We start from the raw sequence: 22699 nt of genomic DNA on the forward strand, positions 1-22699 counted from the left end.
ACAACTTTACAAATAAAAGTTTCCCAGCCATCATCTGATCTCATTTGCTCAAGTAGAACTTTTGCGGATTGAACAAGACGAATGGCATTTACTATGTCCTGTGTTTTCTTCTGTAAAGCCTGACCTAGTTGTTATGTGATCTCCATTATTTCTCTCATCATCAGCAGGATAAATACAAACTCAAAGAGGTTAGGTAGTTGAAAGCAGTATCTCCATCTGCACGGTTTGCTCCAGCTGATGAATCGGCTGCTAAATTTTGTAGAACTGAACTTAATGGATTAAATATATCCATAAGGCTGGCAATAGAACCTAGGTGTGAACCCCATATGGTCTCTCCTGGACGTTTCAAGGAGCGGATCTGATTTGTTCCTTGTCATGTCTCAAGCTCATCAATAGCAAGCAAGCGTGCAATTTCATACATTTGGGCATCATGGAGCTCAGCATGATGCTTTGATGATGAGTCAACTGTGTTTACAATAAAGACCAATTTCTGAAAAAAAGTGGGTAACAGGAACATCCTTTGATGCAGCAACAAGAGCAAGTTGTAAATGATGGGAATATGATGGTGGGTGAGTACCGCGAGCAGAGATTCGTGGGAACCCCCGTTTAGAGATTCGGCCAGGAGTGTAACATGCGGTAGGATTCCGGCCATGTAAAGATCAGGAGATAAAGGAGTTTAGACAGGTTCGGACAGCTGTAAGCGTAACACCCTACGTCCTGTGTGGAGCTGGTAGTTGTATTCAGTTGAGTCACCTTCCCCCTGCACATACCCTATCTATTCTATTTATAGCCTTTCCCGTGGATCCCGGGATGAGGCATACCACTTTAAGTGTGAATGTGACGCCTTATGAGGGGCGCTGACTTGCAAGTGGCGCCTGCCCGCCGGATAGGGTCGTGCGCCGTGGGTTAGGATTGTCATTGCCCGGGGTCCTCCTCGAGGGATCCCGGGATACCCTGAGGTCTCTCCCGGGCTCTACGCATCGCCCGGGACTGCAAGTGGCGCCCGCTCGCCAGACGGGGCCCTGCATTGTGGGCTAGGACTGTCGGGGCCCGAGATCCTCCTCGAGGGACCTAGGATGCCCCGAGGTTTCTCCTAGGCTCTATGCATTGCCCGGGGTCTTTCCTATGCGCCGCTCGGGGTTGTCAACACTCCTCTCCACGCCGGTTTGATGTGACGGGAGGCGTAAGTGAAGGGGTTCCCCCCACCGTCCATCGCCGGACGACGGGACGTGACCCAAGAAGGGGGCTCCCTCGGTCCTGGTCACCGTGCCGTCTGTGAGCATGCCTCCCCCATATTCTTATTGTTTTACGGGGAAGGAGCACCGCCCCTGGGACTCGTCCGGTCGTAGCAGGGCGGGCGCATTAAATGCGCTGACAGGCGAATCCCTTCTCCACGAAGGGACCGCCATGTTCTAGGGAGGTGCTTGGCCTCCCGCGGGCTTGGATCCTCTAGAAGGTGCTTCAGTTTAGCCTATTACTGCTAATGGGCCAGGAGGGCCTTTCGGCCTGTTTACCTTTAGTTTGTCCAGGGCTAGGGGGACCTCCGTTCCCGTGATGCTAACAGCATAGCAATGAACATAATATGCATAAGGACATTATTTGAGAAAAAGTGTTTGCCATCCATTTAACTCTTCCTTCATGTTGCTGGCACCATCGTAGCCCTGGCCTCGAAGGTTCTGAACATCAAAGCCACAGCTTGACAATACATTAGACAATTCCTTTTTCAATGTCAATGCTTTGGTGTTCTTCACATGTATCAAGTCAAAGAACCGTTCTTGTAAAATACCATCACTATCAACAAATCTGAAAACAAGTGCCATTTGTTCTCTTTTTGCAACATCACATGTTTCATCCACAAGAATAGAGAACTTTGAATACCCGATTTCCTCACGGATATGCTTCCTGATTTTCATTGCAATAATACTCGAGAGTTCCTTTTGAATATCAGGTGATGTGTACTTAGCAAATTGTGGAGCATTCTCTAACACAACACTTGCAATTTCAGGATTAAATTCAGCAAGAAGTTTTAACATTTCAATAAAATTTCCTCTGTTCTTTGACTGAGGTGTCTCATCATGGCCTCTAAAAGAACAAGATTGAAATGTTAACCACCTTACATCTGCAATTGATGTTTTCAGCCGTAGACGGTTTCTTTCTTTGTCTCGATCGCTTGCCACCACCATAATGTTAATTATATGATTCGGCCAATTCAACAGATTACGACATTCTGTCACTGCATTGTTGTGTGTTGAGTAAGGATCAGATCCCATATGAACCAAGAATGCACAATTTTTGCCATCATGAACTTTCTTATAGTTGTCAAAACCTTGTGCTGTGAAGACATCAAAGCCACTTCTTTTCTTTATATTTTTGCTGGACACGAAGCAAAGAAGACAATATGCACGGCCACCACTCTCCGAGTACTCCAACGAAGATGGAAATTCACTGAACCAATTGTACTGGAAATGGCGTTGATGTCCTTGTGGTCCAAAACCCTTATATTTATTCAGTTTGGGTTGCATTGGCCCTAACTTCAAATATGCCTGTCGTACTTCATCTTGCTGGTTACTTGGATACTCCCAAATTTGCGAAGCTAATGCTGGATCTCGCTGTAGGAATTCAATTCCCCGAAATACAACAGGTTCAGGCTCATCTACTTGTCCATCTTGCCTTTGTTCATCTTCTTGTGCTTCATCTTGCCTGGATTCTAATTCAATTAAGGAGGCAGGAACAAAAGGTTGCTCCACAACTGGTTTCTATTTTCCTTTTAAAAAAATGAATAAATGAGTTTCTCTTTAACCATTTGTACCTATAAAATTGTAGACACTAGTTATTAATTGTAAAAGTAGCAAATCGTAAGAACTGTGCAACTAGGGTAAATAAACTAGCGATACATCTCAAATTGTCTAAAACAAATGACAACACAGATCTCGATTGACAATAAATTATTACTCAATTAGCCACTTCTAGCCTGCATTGGCTACGGATCTTAAGAAATTAGGAGAAAAATAGAAGGAACAAAAGCATACCTGTACGCATAGCCATGTTGACAGCCTGATCGATGAGAGCTTGAGGCCGTCGAGGCGTTGAGCGCTAGCCCTGCTCCTAGCAAAGTGGCGAGTGGAGATGATGAATCAACCGTAATGGACGCGGAGGACCAGAGGCATCGCCCGATCGCCGGCCGCCGCCGCTGACGGTACGATGGTTGAGGATACGAGGAGTCAATGTTGAGTTGGCTTCTGGTTGAGGCTACAGGTCATGGCTCATGGGCTAACGTGCTTGTGGTGGGCTATTGGGCTGGGCTGAATTAGCTGGGCTGCAGCATGATGTGTTCAGAATTTTTTACAGGGCTCCGCTAGTGCCTGCACAAATGCAACCACTGCAACTGCTTCCAAGCAGGTGACGTTTGTCTCTGCGAATAATGGACTAGTGTTTGCTTCTGCTGTGCTTCGGTGTGATGGATGATGAGCTAAGCTCTCGAATTCAGTTGAATCCGTGTCGGTATTGCAATAATTTAATAAGAATTATATGTGAAAAGAAGAAAGGAAAGGAAAGAAAATTCACTGCACGGATCTTACAGGCCCGTTGGTCCAGTCCGATTGGAATTCGATTCGGCCCCCGTCCGGCCCGACTAATAATATATATACTAGTACATAAATTATAGATGTGCCAATTTCGACAATATAAAGTGACAAGTTATATGCTACCTCCTTTTTCTGTGCCATTCCTCTATGTTTATTTGATTATTTTCAAAATGTTTGTTTTATTGTTCATATTATGTGCATGATCACCATCAATTCTGCACGGATCTTACAGGCCCGTTGGTCCAGTCTGATTGGAATTCGATTCGCCCACGTCCGGCCCGACTAATAATATATATACTAGTACATAAATTATACATGTGTCAATTTCGACAATATAAAGTGACAAGTTATATGCTACCTCCTTTTTCGGTGCCATTCCTCTATGTTTATTTAATTATTTTCAAAATGTTTGTTTTATTGTTCATATTATGTGCATGATCATCATCAATGTTTTCATATATGCATATTTTTCCATCATGGTAAGCAAACGGAAACTCAAAACATTGATGAACCTTCCTCTCTACATTATTTATCTGTTCGATCAAGCCATAACTTGCGAGATTCATTTATTAAATTATGCAATTTCGTGCGGCTGAAAAAAATCTAGACGTTAATGCTATGTAATTTGTTTTTCAAGAATATGGAAAAAAAATGGCATGTATGATTTACATGTATTTTTGTATGTTAAGCTAGCAACTTGGATCAGCTGTGTGTCAAATTATATGCGTTGATGTGTCGGTTGTGCATTATCATGCGTGGCAACTTGTTGAAGCGTCCCCCCCACCGGGGAAGACTTAAAAGTGTTACTTTATCAGTCCCAGGAGGCTGATAACACTTTTATTACATCAGATGGTTCATCACCGTACAACTCTTCGCGGTAATGGGCAATGAAGCGCCACTATCGCGAGGATTACAACAAAAACCCATACTACTACACTAACTACGAACAGGGGATCATCAGAGTCTTGCGCCATGCGGAGCTCCAACGGTGACCTCACCCACAGGCAAGACTGGGTGCAGGACGGGACCCTACTCGTCGTTCTCGGGGATGTAGTCGGGATCCTCCACTGTAAAGTAAGAACGGGGTGAGTACAAACGTACTCAGCAAGTCCAATCATACCCACGGGGGGGATACAACAGAATTAAATGCACAGGAAATATTCAAGATAGGGGTTAGGGTTTATTTACGGAAAGCTCGTTTATATGCAGGGGTTCGTTCTGGAAAGCATTTTCAAAATAAGTTTTCAAGTGTCAAAGAACACACGATGTGGATCCACACAGGATTCACGTTTAAATAGCTACCGGACTCCCCGTCCGCCGTAGCACACGGCACTGCTGCCGGATACTTTCCAAACAACTCATACCAGCTTAACCATTCCCAGAGATAACCACTAGTTATGTGACCACACCGTAACTTGCCCAATACCGTGGGCACGGCTATTCGAATAGATTTTCAACTCTGCAGAGGTGTGCAACTTTACCCACAGGTGGGGTACCACAGTGTGACGCCCTTAAAATTTACCAAATTAAATCGCGCGCTAATGTGTTCCAATGAAAAACCACTCGTCATCGAAACCCTAAACCTAGCCCCTCATGTCCAACAGCGGACTTAACCGCCGTCACATCTCGCACCGCTCACGCGCGACCGTCCGCCGTAATTAACGCAGACGCGACCCCCTTCCTTTTCTCCTCTCCTCGTACCGCGCGCATGGCCGACCGGCCGCGACCAATGCCGCAAGATGCGCCGACGCTCCTCGTGCCGCGAGCGAACCCCGCGCGCGCGTGGCCGCGGTCGCCGCCGCGATCGGCGCCGGCGCGTCCTTTTTTTTTTCTCTCCCCTCTCTTTTTCTTCCCCCCCATTTCTTCCTTTTTCTTTTCTTTTTCCAACCTCTCTCTCTCTTTTTCTTTCTCTCCTTTCCTCTCTCCCCTTTTCCTTTTTCTTTCCCTTTTTCCTTCCTCCTTTCTTTTTCCCTCTTCCCTTCCTCTCCCCTCTCTTTCCCCTGGCTCTGCTCCCGGGCGCCCGAGCGCCGCTGTGCGCTGGCCCCGCCCGGCAGTGCCGCGCGCGCGCACGCCGTGCGCTGCCGTGCCGCGCACGCGCCCGCTCTGGCCCGCGCCGTGCTGTGCCCTCCGCGCGACGCGCTGCGCCCCGGGCCGTGCCACGCCGCCCCGCGCGCGCACGCGGCCGCGCCGCCCGCCGTTCGCCGTGCCGCTCGCCGCTGTGCACCCCGCCTTGCCGCTCGCGCCGCTCCTGTGCCGGCCCAGCACCACGTGCGAGCTCGGCGCCCTCCCCGCCACGCCGCGTCGCGACGACGGAGTGCGGCCGAGGCGCCATTAATGGCCCCTCACCGGCCACCACCGCCCCGCCATTTCCCCGGCTATAAAACGGCCCCTTGCGCAGCCCCTCACTCCCCCACAACTCCCTCCGCCGCCGCTTGCCTCCTCCCCTGTCCCCAGCGCCGCCGCCGCCTGTGGCCTTGCCGCCGCCCGCCCCCCACCGTGGGCCCACTCCCCCACCGCGCCCCAAGCCGAGGTGAGGCCGGGAACTAATTTCCCGTGACCCCCTCTCCCTTTCCCCCCACACCCCCGAGCCGCCCTGGCCCTGGCCGGCCGGAATTTGGGCCGCCGGCGCCTCCCCCCATCCCCTCCTCTGCTCTGTGCGGGAGGAAGGAGGAAGAAAGGGGTTATTTGCCCAAAACCCCCTCCCCCTTTCCTGTTTTTCCAAAGGAAACCCCCCCTTCCCTCTAACACACACATTCACCTCTTTTTACGAAGGGAACCCCGCTCTTTTTAATATTTCGAACCAAGCCCCCCCCCACCACGTAAACCTGATTACACTCGACACCCATTAGTATGCCTGAATGTTTCTAGTATTTGCAATTAGATCCCTACCCATTTCAGATAATCGCGAATGAGCCCCTGGACCCCTGTTTAAGCCCTAAAACCCGCTTTAGCGCGTCATTTTATGTGCGAAACGACCTCCGATTGACCCGAAACTTTACCACGCCCTTTCTAGTATAGTTTTAGCCATGCCATTAAGAAACCACCCAGAGATATTGCCCCTAACTCCGTAACTAAATTATTTCCGATTCAAGCCTATCGGTAAAAGCTTTTAGTTCTTTCGCTTGATTGTGTGTCTGTTTGTTTGCGTCGTAGGACACGGAGTAAACGACGAGGTTCCCGACCGCGACCAGGCAACTGAGGACCAGTACTGCGACCCCGAACCCGAAGGACAGTGCTTCGATCAGGACTTCCCGCAAGGGTTTGACGATGGCAAGTTCAATTCCGCCCTTTGATGCATATTTCTGTCCTAGTTTTTATAAACACGACCAAATGGCCTGTTTTATAAAATTGCATTGTTTTGCGTGCTGGAAACCCGGTAGGATAGCCACCCTTGCTTGAAATAACCATACTTTGACTGCCTGATTTATAAAGAAAATGCGTGTGTGTGGGAAGGGATACAATGGGGTTTTGAAAAGCGAGTTAGATGAGATGGATGGCATTTCTGTGTGAATTGCCGCTGATGTGCTCGTACCTGTGTGGTTGAGCGTGGATGGGAGATATCCATCTTGTCACCCCTAAGGACCGAGTTGATGTGACATCTCACCTAGCTTCTCGTAGTGCGAACCACTTGACCGTTGTATGGGCAACGGCTTGGCTCAACCCCACTAGTTAGTCTGATAGCCATCAGGAGAGCTGGGAGCAACGGGTGATCAAGGAGACGGGATAAGCTCTGTGTGACTTATGCCCCGGTTAAACCTCGGTGTAGGTCGAATGACCCCTTGATAGATCCCGTGATGGCTAGTCAGGTCTAGCTACGGTGGGTAAGGGCTTCGATGGGATCTGCACCGGCACTCAGGTGTTCGTGCTGTGGTACCCCACCTGTGGGTAAAGTTGCACACCTCTGCAGAGTTGAAATCTATTCGAATAGCCGTGCCCACGGTACTGGGCAAGTTACGGTGTGGTCACATAACTAGTGTTTCTCTCTGGGAATGGTTGATCCAGTGTGAGTTGTTTGGAAAGTATCCGGCAGTGGTGCCGAGTGCTACGGCGGACGGGGAGTCCGGTAGCAGTTTTAAACTAGATCCTGTGTGGATCAACACCGTGTGCCTCTCGATGCTTAACGACTTGTTTTTGAAAAATGTTTTAAAACGAACCTTTGCATAAAGTCAAGTTTTCCGCAAATGAACCATAACCTTACCCTTGGATTATCCTGTGCATGTAATTCTGTGATAACCCCTCCGTGGGTGTGATTGGACTTGCTGAGTACGTTTGTACTCACCCCATTTTACTTTACAGTGGAGGATCCCGACTACATCCCCGGGAACGACGAGTAGGGTCCCGTCCTGCACCCAGTCTTGCCTGTGGGTGAGGTCACCGTTGGAGCTCCGCATGGCGCAAGACTCTGACGATCCTTTGTTCGTAGCTAGTGTAGTTGTGTGGGTTCTGGTTGTAATCCTCGCGATAGTGGCGCTTCACTGCCCATTACCGCGTAGAGTTGTACGGTGATGTACCATCTGATGTAATAAAAGTGTTATCAGCCTCCTGGGACTGATAAAGTGACACTTTTAAGTCTTCCCTGATGGGGGGGACGCTTCACACAGCACGAACACCTTAGTGCCGGTGCAGATCCCAACAAAGCCATTACCCACCTTAGCTAGACCTGACTAGCCACCACGGGATCCATCAAGGGGTCATTCGACCTATCTCCGAGGTTTAACCGGCGCATAAGTCACACAGGGCTTATCCCTTCTCCTTGATCTCCCGTTGCTCTCAGCTCTCCTGGTGGCTATCAGATCAACTAGTGGGATTTATGCTAAGCCGTTGCCCATACAACGGTCAAGTGGTTCGCACGACAAGAAGCTAGGTGAGATGTCACATCAACTCGGTCCTTAGGGGTGACAGGACGGACATCTCCCTTCCTCGCTCAACCACACAGGTACGAGCACACCAACGGCAATTCACACAGAAATGCCATCCATCCCGTCCGACTCGTTTCTCAAATCCACACTTTACCCTTTCCCACACACACGCATTTTTCTTTATAAAATCAGGTATTCAAGGTATGGCTATCACGGCAAGGGTGGCTATCCTACCATGTTTTCATCACGCAAAACAATGCAATTTTATAAAACAGGCCACTGGGTTGTGTTTATAAAAACTAGGACAGAAACATGCATCAAAGGGCGGAATTGAACTTGCCATCGTCAAACCCTTGCGGGAAGTCCTGATCGGAGCACTGTCCTTCGGGTTCGGGGTCGCAGTACTGGTCCTCAGTTGCTTGGTCGCGGCCGGGAACCTCGTCGTTCACTCCGTGTCCTACGACGCAAACAAACAGACACACAATCAAGCGAAAGAACTAAAAGCTTTTACCGATAGGCTTGAATCGGAAATAATTTGGTTACGGAGTTAGGGGCAATATCTCTGGGTGGTTTCTTAATGGCATAGCTAAAACTATACTATAAGCGGAGTGGTAAAGTTTCGGGTCAATCGGAGGTCATTTCGCACATAAAATGACGCGCTAAAGGCGGTTTCAGGGCTTAAACGGGGGTCTAGGGACTTGTTCGTAATTATCTAAAGGGGTAAGGGCTTATTCGTTAATCCTAGAAATACCCTGTGCATGCTAAAAAGTATCAAATATATCTTGGTTTATGTATCGAGGGGTTCGCTTTGAAATAACGGAAGGCGTAAGGTTTCTTTTGCAAAAAGGAGTGGACAGGGGGTTTCTTTCGGGAAAATACAAGAAAAGGAGGGGGTTTTGGGCAAAAAGGCCCTTTCTTCCTCCTCCCTCCCGCACAGAACAGAGGAGGGGTTGGGGGGGGGGGGGGGGCGCCGGCGGCCAAATCCCGGCCGGCCAGGGCCAGGGCGGCTCGGGGGTGTGGGGGAAAAGGGAGAGGGGGTCACGGGAAACTGGTTCCCGGCCTCACCTCGGCTTGAGACGCGGTGAGGGAGTGGGCCCACGGTGGGGGGGCGGCGGCCGGTGATGGGGTGCGCGGCGGCGGCGCTAGGGGCAGGGGGAAGGTGGATAGGGCGGTGGTGGTGGTCGTGGTGGTGGTGAGCCACGCGGGCGGCCTATTTATAGGCCGAGGGGAGGGGCGGTGAGGTGGGGGGGGATTGAGGCGGCCGGCGGGCGGTGCGGGCGCCATTAATGGCGTCCCGGCCGCTTGCGGCCGTCGCGACGTGGCGTGCGGTGCGGGTGCGGGACGGGAGGCGACGGCGCGCGCGCGGGCAGGTCGCGGCAGCGGCGAGCGGCGCGGCACGCGCGGGTGCAGGGCGCGTGCGGCGCGGCGAGCTGCGGGTCCGGGGCGAGGGCGCGGCGACGAGCGGCGCGGCGCGGGGCGCGGTCACGCGGGGCACGCGGGGCACGCGGGCACGCAGGGCGGGCGCGTGCACGCGGCGCGGCCGGGGCAGCGCGGGCGCGGCGCCCAAGGCCGGCGCACGGCCGTGCTGTGGGCGGAAGCAGGGGAAAAACAGGAAGGAAGGGAGGAGGAAGAAAAGGGAGGGGAGGGAGAAAAGAAAGAAAGGAAAAGGAGAGAAAAGGAAAAAGGGAAAAAGAAATAAAGGGAAAGAAAGAAAAGAAAAGAGAGAGGGAGAAGGGCCGGCGCCGGTCGCGGCGGTGACCGCGGCCGGTCGGCCACGCGGGGAAGCGCGCGGTGCGAGGGGAACGGCGAGGGAAAAGAAAACGCGTCGGCGCCAATCGCGGCCGCAGCCGCGGCCGATCGGCCACGCGCGCGCGGGATTCGCGCGCTGCGCGAGAAATGACTTGCGCCGGCGCTATTCGCGGCGGTGACCGCGCGCGGACGGCAGGCTTCCGAGCGGCGCGGGATGGGATGGCGATACGGTCAGGGGTTAGGGCTATGGTCTGGCGACGAGTGGTCTTTAATCGAAACGTTCTAACGCGTGATTTGATTTTGGTAAATTTTTAGGGCGTCACACTTGTACATATCAGGTGTGGATGTCAAAAAAGTTCTTTTTAGATACAACTTTTGTATCATTGTAAACATTAAAAAGTTGTATGGATGTCAAAAAAAATATCATAATTTTGTATCCTTTAATTAAAATGACAACTTGGTTCGATGTTTATGTTATCTTTTGTGTGTTAAGTCATTAGTTTTTGTGTTATCATCGTGTCAACTTCTATGTTATCATGTGTGGATGATAGAGTTTTTTTTACAAACACGTTATTGCAGCTCGAGATGCCGTCTGAAGAGAGGGTTTGACTTGAATACAGAACCAGTAGATGTGGTAACTTTATTATCTTTTTTCTACCAGCAACTTATGTAAGAACCTATGTAGCATGTTATAGTTTGTACTTAGGCATTTATGTACCAAATTATGTGGCAACTCATGGTCCTTTTCTTCCCACCAGCAAAAACTATTTCATGCTTAACTTACTTTCTATGCACCTTTTTCTTTTATCAGGATGTTAATTTTCAACATGGTGGGGAAATACAAACTCGAACTTGGTGAACTAGCTCCCTCCCCAAGTACAAGGACTAGTGCTTATTTTAGAATTCAGAGACCGGAGAGGAAGCTCATGTAGCCTAGAAGTTATACATGAGAATTAATGGAGGACCAAATGTTAAACAATAGAATAAGGATACAATTGTAATAAATAAAAAGTGTTACTGTAGATAAGTTGCTAACATACTTCATAAGTTGACATATAATCTCTATGTAACTTGACTTTGCATATGTTTTAGATCTTTTTATACAATACACGTTACTTCGTAGGTTTTATATAAATTGTAGTATTTAATTCAATATAAATTGCTACTTAGGGTCCCTATAACAACATTTAGATTGTTAATTTTTGCTACTAGATATTCATCTTTTCCGTAAATTGATACATTTTCTCTACATAAGTTGTTACACTGTATTTTCATGAGTGGTAAGAAATAGAAGTTGTAACACTTTCTCTACATAAATCAATACTAATAAGTTGATACAAAGTATCTATTTAGTTTAAGGTGCTAATAGACAAACTCTTGCATTGTACAAAAAATGTTGGTACCTGTCCATGTATAAAATTTGCATATAAGTCACTATATATATAAGTTGTTATTGTATATTCAACATAAGTAGTAGTTACATAAAATGGTTTCAAAACATATCAAATATGGATCTTATATTGTAGATATTAGCGTAAAGGATGCAATGGTGCAGATAAATTTGAAAATGGATCCTTGATGAGAGAAATAAACTAATTTAAAAGAAATATCATCTCTATATAAGTTTTAACAAAGTAAAAGTTATCGTGTATTCTATACATAAATTTATATTAGTAAGTTGATACAAAACCTCTATATAAATTATACGAGTTACGACATTATACAATATAAGTTGCTATGTCTACATATATACTTATATGTACAAGTTACGATATTGTAGCAAGTTCATTTTCAATTTTTTTAGGGGTACCGCAACGATACGCACTTTTCTTTTTTTTTTCTTTGTAGCAACTTATTCATCCATGCAGCAACAGATGTACAACCATGTAGCAATTTTATTTAGTTATCATGTGCATTTTTGTTTGATACCTTTCTTTGCCTTTTTTTAGCATGGCTCGGAAGTGGAAACCCAAAGTTACTGACACATCTCTATATAAGTAGCAATTTTGGGTAGTACAACTGGTCATACGAGTGCGAGTGTTGTGTCAAGTTATATTGATGTACTAGTGATCTCATTCTGGACAGATCCTGGAGATTTTTTAAATGATGCACATCCATGGAATTGTGACAAGTTGTGTGAACTTTTTCCATGTAAATAGTGTCAGCTTAGTGTCAAGTTATAGAATGCGTCAAGTTACAGAGGCACTTTTTTTTAACTCCATGAACACATTAGGGTCAAGATCATTGTCAAGGTTACAATGTCAAGGGAGCTCACAGCCACAAGATGATAGTGATACTGGAGCTCACAGCCACAAGATGATAGTGATACTGCCCTCTCGTTGAAGATGGTGACAAGATCAAGTTACAAAAATATCAAGAGAATGCCAAATCAAGATGCGGCAAACAAGAGAGTATCGTTATGGGCGATAAAGAAAAGCAGAAATCAAGGGGGAAAAAGGCAATGGATGAATGCTACGCCATTACAAAAATCTTTTCTACAACAACTTATGTGAATATCGGTTTACTGTAGTAACAACTTACGTGCATAACAACTTTTATTTTGTGGCAACTTATATGTATGAGTGTATGAACATTTTTTTAGTAACTTGTATCCTATATGTGTGGCAACTCATGTGTATAATTGATTCTATTTTTTGGCAACTTTTGTTTAAATGTGTGACAACTTTTATTTTTATGATAATTTGTATATAAACTTATGTGTATGACAACTTACTTCTTTTTTTACTACTTATGTGTATGACATCTTGTGTGTGTGACAACTTATGTATATGACAGATTCTATTTTTTGACAACTTCTACTTATAACAGGTTATGCTTTTTGTTGCAACTTTGTTTTTATGACAACTTATAAATATTTTCGTGACAACCTTTATCTTATATGTGCGGCAACTTATATCTTATGTATGTGGCAACTTTTGTTTTACATGTGTAACAAGTTTTATTTTATGATAATTTATATATAAACTTATGAGTACTACAACTTACTTCTTTTTTACTACTTATGTATATGATATCTTATGTTTGTGATAAATTATGTATATGACGGATACGGTTTGTGACAACTTATATTTATAATAAATTATACTTTTGTGGTAACTTATATATGTATATTGTAGCAAATCCTTCAATAATATCAAAGTCAAATTTACACATAAGTTGCTACTAGCGCAAAACATCTTCAAAATATATGCAAGTGGGATCTTGTTTTATTCATCTTATCATGTAGAACACAACGGTGCAATCGGAGATCATACCAAGAAGATAAAATATTTTTTCTGAACAAATTGCATGTTAAAAAAGCCCACGAGCATGCTATACGTGGATGGGAGAGAGAGCAAGCAAGGCCTGGGAAAGACGCGCGAGGTGGAGTGGGTTACGGGCGATTCTGTACGGACCGTAGCAGAGTGGAAGGGGTCGTACGCTCCACCCCAGCGCGGCCGTCGCGCCTTATGCCGGTCCTTCTACAATTGCAACATTTCTTAACTCACCGCAGGAATTGGACCTTGTGGAGAAAGGGGCACATTTACCACCAAACCAAACTGAATGTCAGAAGGACGATATTAGAAAGTGCGTTCATCTAACACCTTTTGTATTTACCAGGTTTCGTGGCTTTCCATATTTGCCACCCTGCCACTATCAGAATGGTAAAATCCAGGGCGTATAGTACTATTACCCTATGCATATTGAGCTGATATTTTGCATTCTTCATGGACAGCAGTCTATTGACCTTTATGACTGTTTCCATATCTACTGATTTTCTTCTCTAGTTGTCGAGTGCTCTCTCAAACTTCAACAAGCTGAGGCAGAAAGATGTCCTACGAAAGATTATGTCTATTAGCTTAAAACTAGCATCATGTCATACTATGGATATAACGATTTTCTCATTTAAGTCAACTTTATGTCTTTAAGATACGTTGTGTAGCTGTCCAACAACCCAAGATAGTTGTTGCAATTTAGCGTTGTTCTTGCAGTTAAGATATTTCCTGCTATAACTGTGCAGATATTTCCTGCTGTTGAGCTAGTTGAGTTACTGGAAGCTTTTGAGAAAAGACCACCTGAGCGCTTGCGAACAAATTCATTGAAGGTATACTGCCTGTGGTCAATCTGAATATGCATGAATGGTACCAGTACCACACAGTTATTGGCTTACTGTTGTTATCGATTTGCTTTATATCTGCCTAGTCTCTGCTCTTCTTGATAAAATTTACCTGTACCTTATTTATTTAAGTTATTGGTGGCCTAACCCACTTGCTTGGGACTCAAAGGTTTTTGTTTTTAAGTTCAATGGCAATTTTTGCACCTTGCTGAACAGGAGGAGAGAGCTTGCTGCTGCTCTTTAGCTCTTATACCAAGAGGATTTAATCTGGACCCGATAGGCAAATGGTCAAAGGTATACTTCAATTAATGTTCCCCTACATCATAATAATGGCAAACTAAAAAATTACAACTTCCCTGCTATTCAAAATGCCATTTAGGTTAGTTGTCCAGTACTCCCTCCATTTTTATTTACATATCGTATTAGTCTGTCCTAAGTTAAATTTGGCCAACTTTATCTAGATCTATAGAAAAATATAGCAATAACTATACTACCCAACGTATGCAACATCAAAATATATTTCATGGTGGATTTAACGAAATAAATTTGGTATTATAAATGTTATTAGTTTTTTCTATAAATTTGGTTAAAGTTGGTCAAATTTAATTTAGCACAAACCTAATATGATATGTAAATAAAAATAGAGGGAGTATGGCTCTATTCTTGCCGGCGCTCCTACTGAATATACGGCTGGACAAGACATTACATGGTAGCCCCTTTTGATTACGTTGAAATACTTTGTTTGTTACTTTTATCCTTCATTGTTTTTTTTTTGAGGGGGCCTTCATAGTTCATTGTACTAATATAATATGGTGGGGCGGACCAGCATAGGCCCAGCGGTGGCACGGGCCGCCACTCAAAGCCCACATTTGCTATAGAGTTGGGCCTCTTTTTCCTTAAACAGAGGTCCACAAGTAACGGGCCGCCACTCAATTTCTGGCCCAGGTCCGCCCCTCTCACAGAAACAAGGTGCATGTTCTTTCTGACCAGTTATGGCACTTGCTCCCCAGGAGGAGAAGCGAATTGTTTAGACAATTCCAACGAGTGAAAAACTTTCCATTGCAAATTCCTTCCAAATTCCCAAGCCAATTACAAGCAAGCCGAGCTTCCAGATGGAGAGGAGTCCAGTCCAGAGTTCAGAAAGACATGAGCAACAAGACTGTCAGCCATCCGCGTAGTGTCTAGCTACACTTGTCATGTGCAAATGATTGCCGCGATAATTGTCCTCCCGGGCATCCATCGATTGGCAAGACTGGATTACTTGCACCACATGAAGACGGTTACAGCTTACTGTAGCCGCGATCATTGCTGATGGGTAAGAGTACACGACGACCATTTCAGCTCGAAGGAGTGGGACGCCCCCTCCTGCGTCTCGACGGCGACGCTCGACAGTGCGGGCTGGATGGGCACGCGCACGGCCCCTGTTACGCCGCGGCGCTGCCGCGAGCTTCGTCGGAACGTGCATCGCACCGGACCACGTACCCTGGAGGCTTGGACCTGGAACTTGGTCTGCAGAGCAATGTGCAGAGCCGCCCTGCTTGAGATGAGATTCTGGCCGTGACAGGAGAACAGTGTGGCAGATCTTTGTTGCTCCGCGGATGCTTCCTGAGAGAGCGGCGCGCCATGTGCCACGCACATGCTTCCTCTCGGCTTGGCAAAAGCCGAGCAGCTTGTTCGAATGGAGAATGGACAGCCCCTGCTCTCTTCCGGAGAAATTGCAGCACTTGCAGCGCTGAGATCTTGGACTCGGAGGCACTGCACGCATGGATTCTGAGATGGCATCGGCGGAACAGAACAAGCATGTGTGTGCATCTGATCTAGGGGCCTGCCCGCCGGGCTGCATCTGCATCTACTAAGCTAGCGCAATTGTCTATGCTAATCGCCAGCCGTTTGCCTTGGATTCCCAAATACCGGAGGTGATTAGCATCCATGCATGATGCGCCGCCGGTAATCTCGCCCTGACATCGTGGACGCATTCCTATTTCCTAACACCGGTGTTCGTGGACACACACCTTGACTTCGTGGCATGCACATAGTTTTTTATGAAAAAATAAAGAAGATAAAGAAAAGAAAGCTTTTTTTCTCTCCCTATCCTGTCCTGGAACGAGATGTCTGCAACGAAGGGCATACCATTACCAAAGGGCTTTCGCGGACTTTCTCATTAGATCAAGTACATTGCTATATGTCATGGTCTTATAGATTATTTTATATAGATTTATATAGGATTTTTATGATGCGGAGGAGAGATAGGGATGAGAGAGAACTGTTTGCTTCGTGAAACAACCACCTCATAGACTAAAATTAAAAACTGTAAGACAACTTAATCACTATTGTACGAGTTATTATCATACTACTCATAATATTTTTTTATTCTACAAATTAAGAGGTATGGTAGTACTACGAGGTAAGAAAAGTGTTGATCTATTGTAGTGGTTATCAGTTCAGTCGTCTTGTGGTGACGTATCTACATAAGACGGTTTCACTATACTTCCTCTTAGTCCGTTACCATTGCACGGTGATTTGCTGACTCCAGGACGACAACACGGCGCGGCTGGGATTTGGGGTTAGCCGGCGACCTGCGCTGCGATGGGTGCCTACGCGCTCAGGACAGCGAGGCAGACGGCCACCCTTCATGGCGTCCCATAACTGGTGACCCCCGGCCCGGCGGCCGTCGTAGCTGTAGGACGGCGACTGCTCCGCACGGCAGACGCCGACGCCGAACCGGCCGCGGCCAGCCATGCAGGTCCACGCCCGTCCCCCCCAGCGGGTGCCGGACCACCACCTACAAAAGTCTAGAACCCGTCCCGTTTCGTGGACGCATGCTGTATGGTATCGCAGCCATCTCGAGCCTCGTTTCGGGACGAGATGGATGGGATCCACCGGAATTCAGTAGCAACTCTGGGAAGAAGAACGGTGGGTTCGCCGGCACCCGTGGCCGTGAACTTGTCATCTTCGCAGGCTGAGGCCTGAGGTGATCTGGTAGTGATGGGCTACCCTGAACCGCTGAACGTCAATCTCCTGAAACTGAATCATCGGTGAAAAAAAAAGGCACCAAATGACGACGTACGTACTGTATTTGGCATCATTTTATGAGCGCAACAGATAGTAGTTTCGAATTAAAACCGCTAGTTGTACCGCTACGTCTCAGAACGGTTGGGATGGTTATAAAGGCTTGATCGTATTTGAGCTGCCTCACTGTCCTAGACGATCTCAAAAGCATCGTACGCGTAAGGACTAATTGATGAAGAGACGAGTTTTCAAGGAAAAAAAAAAGAAAGAGAGTTAGGGACAGAATGCCATGAATTTTGAATAGTACTTTCATGCACAAAGTCAATGTTGTCTACTAGCTCATTGGTCGTTTGTGGTATCCTCAAATTGTGGCCTTCTATTTTATCTAGAGCCAAACGAAGATTCTAATGCGTATTATTAGGCCTTCTAATTAGTCTAATCACAATGTAGCCGTGGGAAAAGCCAACGCCGCTAGCCTCCTGCAGACAAAATTTTACCGGTCCTCACGTCATCGGTTTGGCAGCCCGAAGATAAAAAAAAAAGATGGCCAGCACACTGTTATTAATTCCAATTTACCCAGACTCCGAAGCAGATTATGCAGCGGCTGGGCTGAATGGCCCAGGTAGCAGCAGTAAATTTTTCCTTTTTCTCGCACCGATATGGCGATTCCTTCTCGAAAATCTAAGAAAAAGTTGACTGGGGCTCGCTCCACTGAAGTGACTCCAGAGAGGACTGTTTTGTCACGTCCAATTGATTGCTGATGTGACTTCTTTACTGTGATAGGGTAAGGCTGCCATCGCAAGTTAAGATTTCGTTTGCATTCCTTCTTCATTTTTATTTTAAAGAATTAGAATTTTAGGTTATTTATTTTAGAATATTACATTCCACAATTTTTTAAGTATATATAAATTTATCTTAAATTTATATGATGGAAGATAAAAGTTGATTCTATAGATTCTTATATATATTTCTAATGTACAATTTATATCACACTTATCGATTCGCTTCCCTCTAGCTGAGTTGCAGTACATTAGTATCAGGTCCTGTTCAGTTCCCAGACCGTAAACGCAAAAAAACCGTAAACGCAAAATTTTCGAAGGAATCTTGCTAATTTGAAGTACTAAATGAAATCTATTTACAAAACTTTTTGCATGGATGGGCTGTAAATCGCGAGACGAATCTAATGAACCTACTTAATCCATATTTTGCAACAGTAATGCTACAGTAACCATCCGCTAATTATTGCTTAATCATGGATTAATTAGCATCATTAGATTCGTCTCGCGATTTACAACCCATCTGTGCAAAAATTTTTGTAAATAGACTTCATTTAGTACTTCAAATTGGTAAGATTCTTTTGCAAAAAGTTTTTTTACGTTTACACGCAACGAACTAAACAGGCCCTCACTTCCACGTGATCAATAATAATATATAAATATATTCTGTATACAATTATATTAACTTAATTAATTTATATCTAAATTATAATTATTAGAATGTAATTCAATTCTAACAATCCAAACGGAGCCTTATGGCAACAGGACGATTTGTACAGGGTTGAAACGATCTTGTACTACTACCGCACAGAGCAGCCTTGATTCACATCATTAATTATGAAGGTGCAGCTATTTGCTCTTCGATCGGGAGCCAATTGATTTCTGAAATCTGTTCAGGATCTCAGCATGTATGCTGAATTTTGACAAAAGAAAGATTTGTTGATATAGGCATGCTCCATTAATACTGTAAAATCATAGAGAAATTGTAAACTACTAATTCCATATACTTTCTTATGGTAGGGAGGGATCAACGGAGGATTGAGGTGGCTATGTCATTTTCGAGAAATAGGAGGCGTCACCTCCAGGGACCCCGAAACTGAAACCTCGAGACAGGATCATTGCGCCTGCGAAATGGATTACCAGAAACGATAGAAAAAGAAGGCCAATTAACGGGCCCGGGAGCAGAAAGGCAGGCCATTAAAACTTGACACCTCCCGTTTCCTGCCCTCATCTCCTCCTTCCCCCTCCTCCGCCATTGCTCCCCAAGTACACGTCGTGCAGCCCCCCCACGCGCCAGAGCTCGGGAGGAAGCGCTGGCTCCGGAACCCCGTCTCCTCGGCGCCTTCTTGCTTGTTTGGTTCTTGGGAGCAGAAAGATTCAGCTTTTCAGGGGCTTCCAGGCTCTGCGCAATCTGGTGAGAGTTCTGTCGCAGCACATATTCCCGCTGTTTTTGGTTTCCCTGGCTCCTGATTTGGCTGCCTTTCGTGAGGTTGTGCTTTGGTCATATAGATCTGTCTTGCCTGGATTCCAGAATTATTTTGCTCGTCTTCTGCTGTTCTGCATTTCGCAGAAAGATAAGAAGGTTCTTGCTTTTGGCGGTTATTGATTCCTTCTCCCCTCAGCTTTCTGCAGCCAGCGCAAAAAGAAGCGATAAATATAAATTGACATTCTTTTTTGCATCATCCCTTGAAATGATAAACTGCTCGAAATGTGCCCCGATTTCAGCCGGCGAGCTTTGCGCACGCGGCACGCCTTTAATCGGCAACATGTTCTTTTTTTGCGAGAAAGGAAAGGCCTTCATTTTGGGGGCGACTCTCTTTTTTGAGCAGCAATGATGGCGCCTTTCGCGAGCTCTCTCTGCTGATCAAACACTTGTTTATTGCCAAAGAGGATGCTAGATCTGTAGCGTTGCATGATTGGGCTTAGTGGGGGGTTGGACTTGGACACAGTTGATGGTCATCGGAATGAGACCTTCTCAGCTTCAGCTTCCCTAGCTGGACAGATGAATCCCCAAGTGCGCCGCACATTGAGCGCCCAATAATGAGCGTCCATGGTGGGAGGTCGATGGAGCTGGATGTGGCGGCCGTTTTCTTGATTTATTATTTACTTTAATATGTCACAATCAGGTTATTAGTCTGTTGTTTGGCCACTTCAGTTCTCCTGTTTCTTTGTTTTTGGGGTGGGTAAATATTTGTTGTAATTTGTAAGTTCAATCACTTAGCGAGACCTTGTTCATGACTGCGTCTGATCGAAGGTTTTCTTCCCCTTTTGCAGGCCGTGAATGAAGCCTACAATGTAGTAGTCCACCACGATGCCAAGGTTGCTTCCTGACTGACCAGATTCAGGCATTCAGCTAGTTGCAGTCTCTGGTCGTCTTGTCTGATAAACAGACAGTTATTGCAGCAATGGCTTCCAAAGCGATGCCTCAAATTCTCCCAGAAATCTCAAGCATTCCAGAGCTGAAGCACTGTTCTAAGAGCCCTTCTCCTTTGGAGATCCCCCAGACAAACAATTCTTGTGCTTCGGCACCAACAATTTCATCAGAAACAGCTAATCTGAGCAAATTGAGTCATAAACTGGAGCCGAAGGAGCAGAAACAAGACCACCACCTCAAAGAATCTGTTGTGGAGCATGGGAATATGAATGGAAGCTCCACTTCATTTCAAACATATGAAGGTAGTAATCAACCGAAGGTTAGTGCAAGTGCTAGGTTGACCGAGCCATCAGAGATTGGTGACAGAGGCAATAGTGGAAGATGCAGGCCTAGCACTAGCAGTGATGTCAGTGATGAAAGTTCATGTAGCAGCATGACTAGCAGCACGAAGCCTCACAAAGCGAACGATTCACGATGGGAGGCGATTCAGATGGTCAGGACTAGAGATGGGATCCTTGGGCTGAGTCATTTCAGGCTGTTGAAGAGGCTAGGCTGTGGTGACATTGGCAGTGTGTATCTCTCTGAATTGAATGGGACAAAGAGCTATTTCGCAATGAAGGTTATGGATAAGGCATCGCTAGCAAGCCGTAAAAAGTTGCTTCGAGCTCAAACGGAGAAGGAGATTCTGCAATGCCTGGATCACCCCTTCCTTCCTACACTTTACACTCACTTTGAGACCGACAAGTTCTCCTGCCTAGTAATGGAGTTCTGCCCTGGGGGAGACCTGCACACCCTTCGACAGAGGCAGCCTGGCAAACATTTTCCAGAGCAAGCAGTCAAGTATGTGTTATCTGTATTTTATCTTCTGTGCATATCACATTTCACTACCTAAAAGACTTATGGCTTTTCATGAACTACCTTAATTGTGAAATCATCATGACCGAATAAAGTTTGTAGCTTGCTGCCTTGTTCCACTATCTAAATAGGTGGTTAACTAATGGAACGTTCTGATGTTGCAGATTCTACGTAGCAGAGGTTCTCCTGGCACTAGAATACTTGCACATGCTTGGGATCATATACCGTGATCTTAAGCCTGAAAATGTCCTTGTTCGGGAAGACGGGCACATCATGCTCTCGGATTTCGACCTCTCCCTTCGGTGTGCAGTCAGTCCCACACTGATTAAGTCTTCAAACCCTGACGCAGAAGCACTCAGGAAGAACAGCCAAGGCTACTGTGTTCAGCCAGCCTGTGTGGAGCCGTCCTGCATAATTCAACCACCATGTGCAGCCCCAACCACCTGCTTTGGTCCACGCTTCTTCTCCAAGTCCAAGAAAGATCGTAAACCGAAAACTGAAGTTGCCACCCAGATCAACCCCTGGCCTGAGCTCATAGCAGAGCCCAGCGATGCACGATCGATGTCATTTGTCGGAACACACGAGTACCTGGCCCCTGAGATTATCAAAGGCGAGGGCCATGGCAGCGCTGTTGACTGGTGGACCTTTGGGATATTCTTGTACGAGTTGCTGTTTGGGAAGACACCTTTCAAGGGATCCGGCAACAGGGCTACACTGTTCAATGTCATCGGCCAGCCATTGCGCTTTCCTGAATACCCAGTTGTGAGCTTCTCGGCAAGAGATTTGATTAGGGGTCTTCTTGTGAAGGAGCCCCAGCAACGGTTAGCTTACAAGCGTGGCGCCACGGAGATCAAGCAGCATCCTTTCTTCGAGGGCGTGAACTGGGCACTGATTCGGTGTGCAAGCCCACCGGAGGTACCAAAGCCCGTTGAGATTGAGAGGCCATCAAAGCTGCCTTCATCACCATCGGGAGCTGCCGGTGGTTCCAGTGGGGCACACCAGAAAGGTTCTGACGGTTACTTGGAGTTTGATTTCTTCTAGCAAACATGTGGGTTTTACTATATTGTTTGTGCCACTGGATGTAGGGTTTTCAGATGTTTGTTTTCAGCAAATGGTTGGTGCTGTAGATTTGTCTCAACCTGCTTCTCTTCTCTGCTACCTTTTAAAGTTTACATTTGTAATTCAACAAGTTCTGATTATGCTGATCTTCTGCATTGCTTTGCCTAACATCATCATTTTCCGTTGCTATGACCTGTTGATTCTTCAACTCAAAGTATGTTGTTCTTGCTCATGATGCCATGTCATCAGTAGCCTGGACAGTAACCCTAAGGGTCATTGGTTTGGTGATCACATTGCAACTGAATCATAGTTGTGCT

The 22699-nt window shown here is 46.2% G+C and overlaps 2 protein-coding genes across 2 annotated transcripts; one reads left to right on the top strand and one right to left on the bottom strand.

Moving 5' to 3' along the window:
- Positions 1 to 1520: 1520 nt before the first annotated feature.
- LOC112873049 (zinc finger MYM-type protein 1-like) lies at positions 1521 to 3226 on the bottom strand. The gene is made up of 2 exons (XM_025936082.1): positions 3030 to 3226; positions 1521 to 2700 (listed from the first exon to the last, which is right to left on the bottom strand). Exon 2 carries the CDS (start codon positions 2520 to 2522, stop codon positions 1596 to 1598), a length of 927 nt encoding a protein of 308 aa, XP_025791867.1. The 5' UTR covers positions 2523 to 2700; positions 3030 to 3226; the 3' UTR covers positions 1521 to 1595.
- Positions 3227 to 19235: 16009 nt separating this feature from the next.
- Positions 19236 to 22550, top strand: LOC112894149 (protein kinase G11A-like). The gene is made up of 3 exons (XM_025961774.1): positions 19236 to 19508; positions 20369 to 21308; positions 21488 to 22550. The coding sequence occupies exons 2-3, from the start codon at positions 20500 to 20502 to the stop codon at positions 22362 to 22364; spliced, it is 1686 nt and encodes a 561-aa protein (XP_025817559.1). The 5' UTR covers positions 19236 to 19508; positions 20369 to 20499; the 3' UTR covers positions 22365 to 22550.
- The last annotated feature ends 149 nt before the right edge of the window (positions 22551 to 22699 follow it).

The sequence above is a fragment of the Panicum hallii genome, chromosome 1 (assembly GCF_002211085.1).
Source record: "Panicum hallii strain FIL2 chromosome 1, PHallii_v3.1, whole genome shotgun sequence".
In the NCBI taxonomy this organism is placed as follows: domain Eukaryota; kingdom Viridiplantae; phylum Streptophyta; class Magnoliopsida; order Poales; family Poaceae; genus Panicum; species Panicum hallii.

Excerpts from the sequence above, each read along its gene's own strand:
- LOC112873049 (XM_025936082.1), bottom strand. The coding sequence starts at position 2,522 with ATGCAACCCAAACTGAATAAATATAAGGGTTTTGGACCACAAGGACAT.
- LOC112894149 (XM_025961774.1), top strand. The coding sequence starts at position 20,500 with ATGGCTTCCAAAGCGATGCCTCAAATTCTCCCAGAAATCTCAAGCATT. Across the intron at positions 21,309-21,487 it reads TTTCCAGAGCAAGCAGTCAA|ATTCTACGTAGCAGAGGTTC; the intron begins GTATGTGTTATC and ends CTGATGTTGCAG.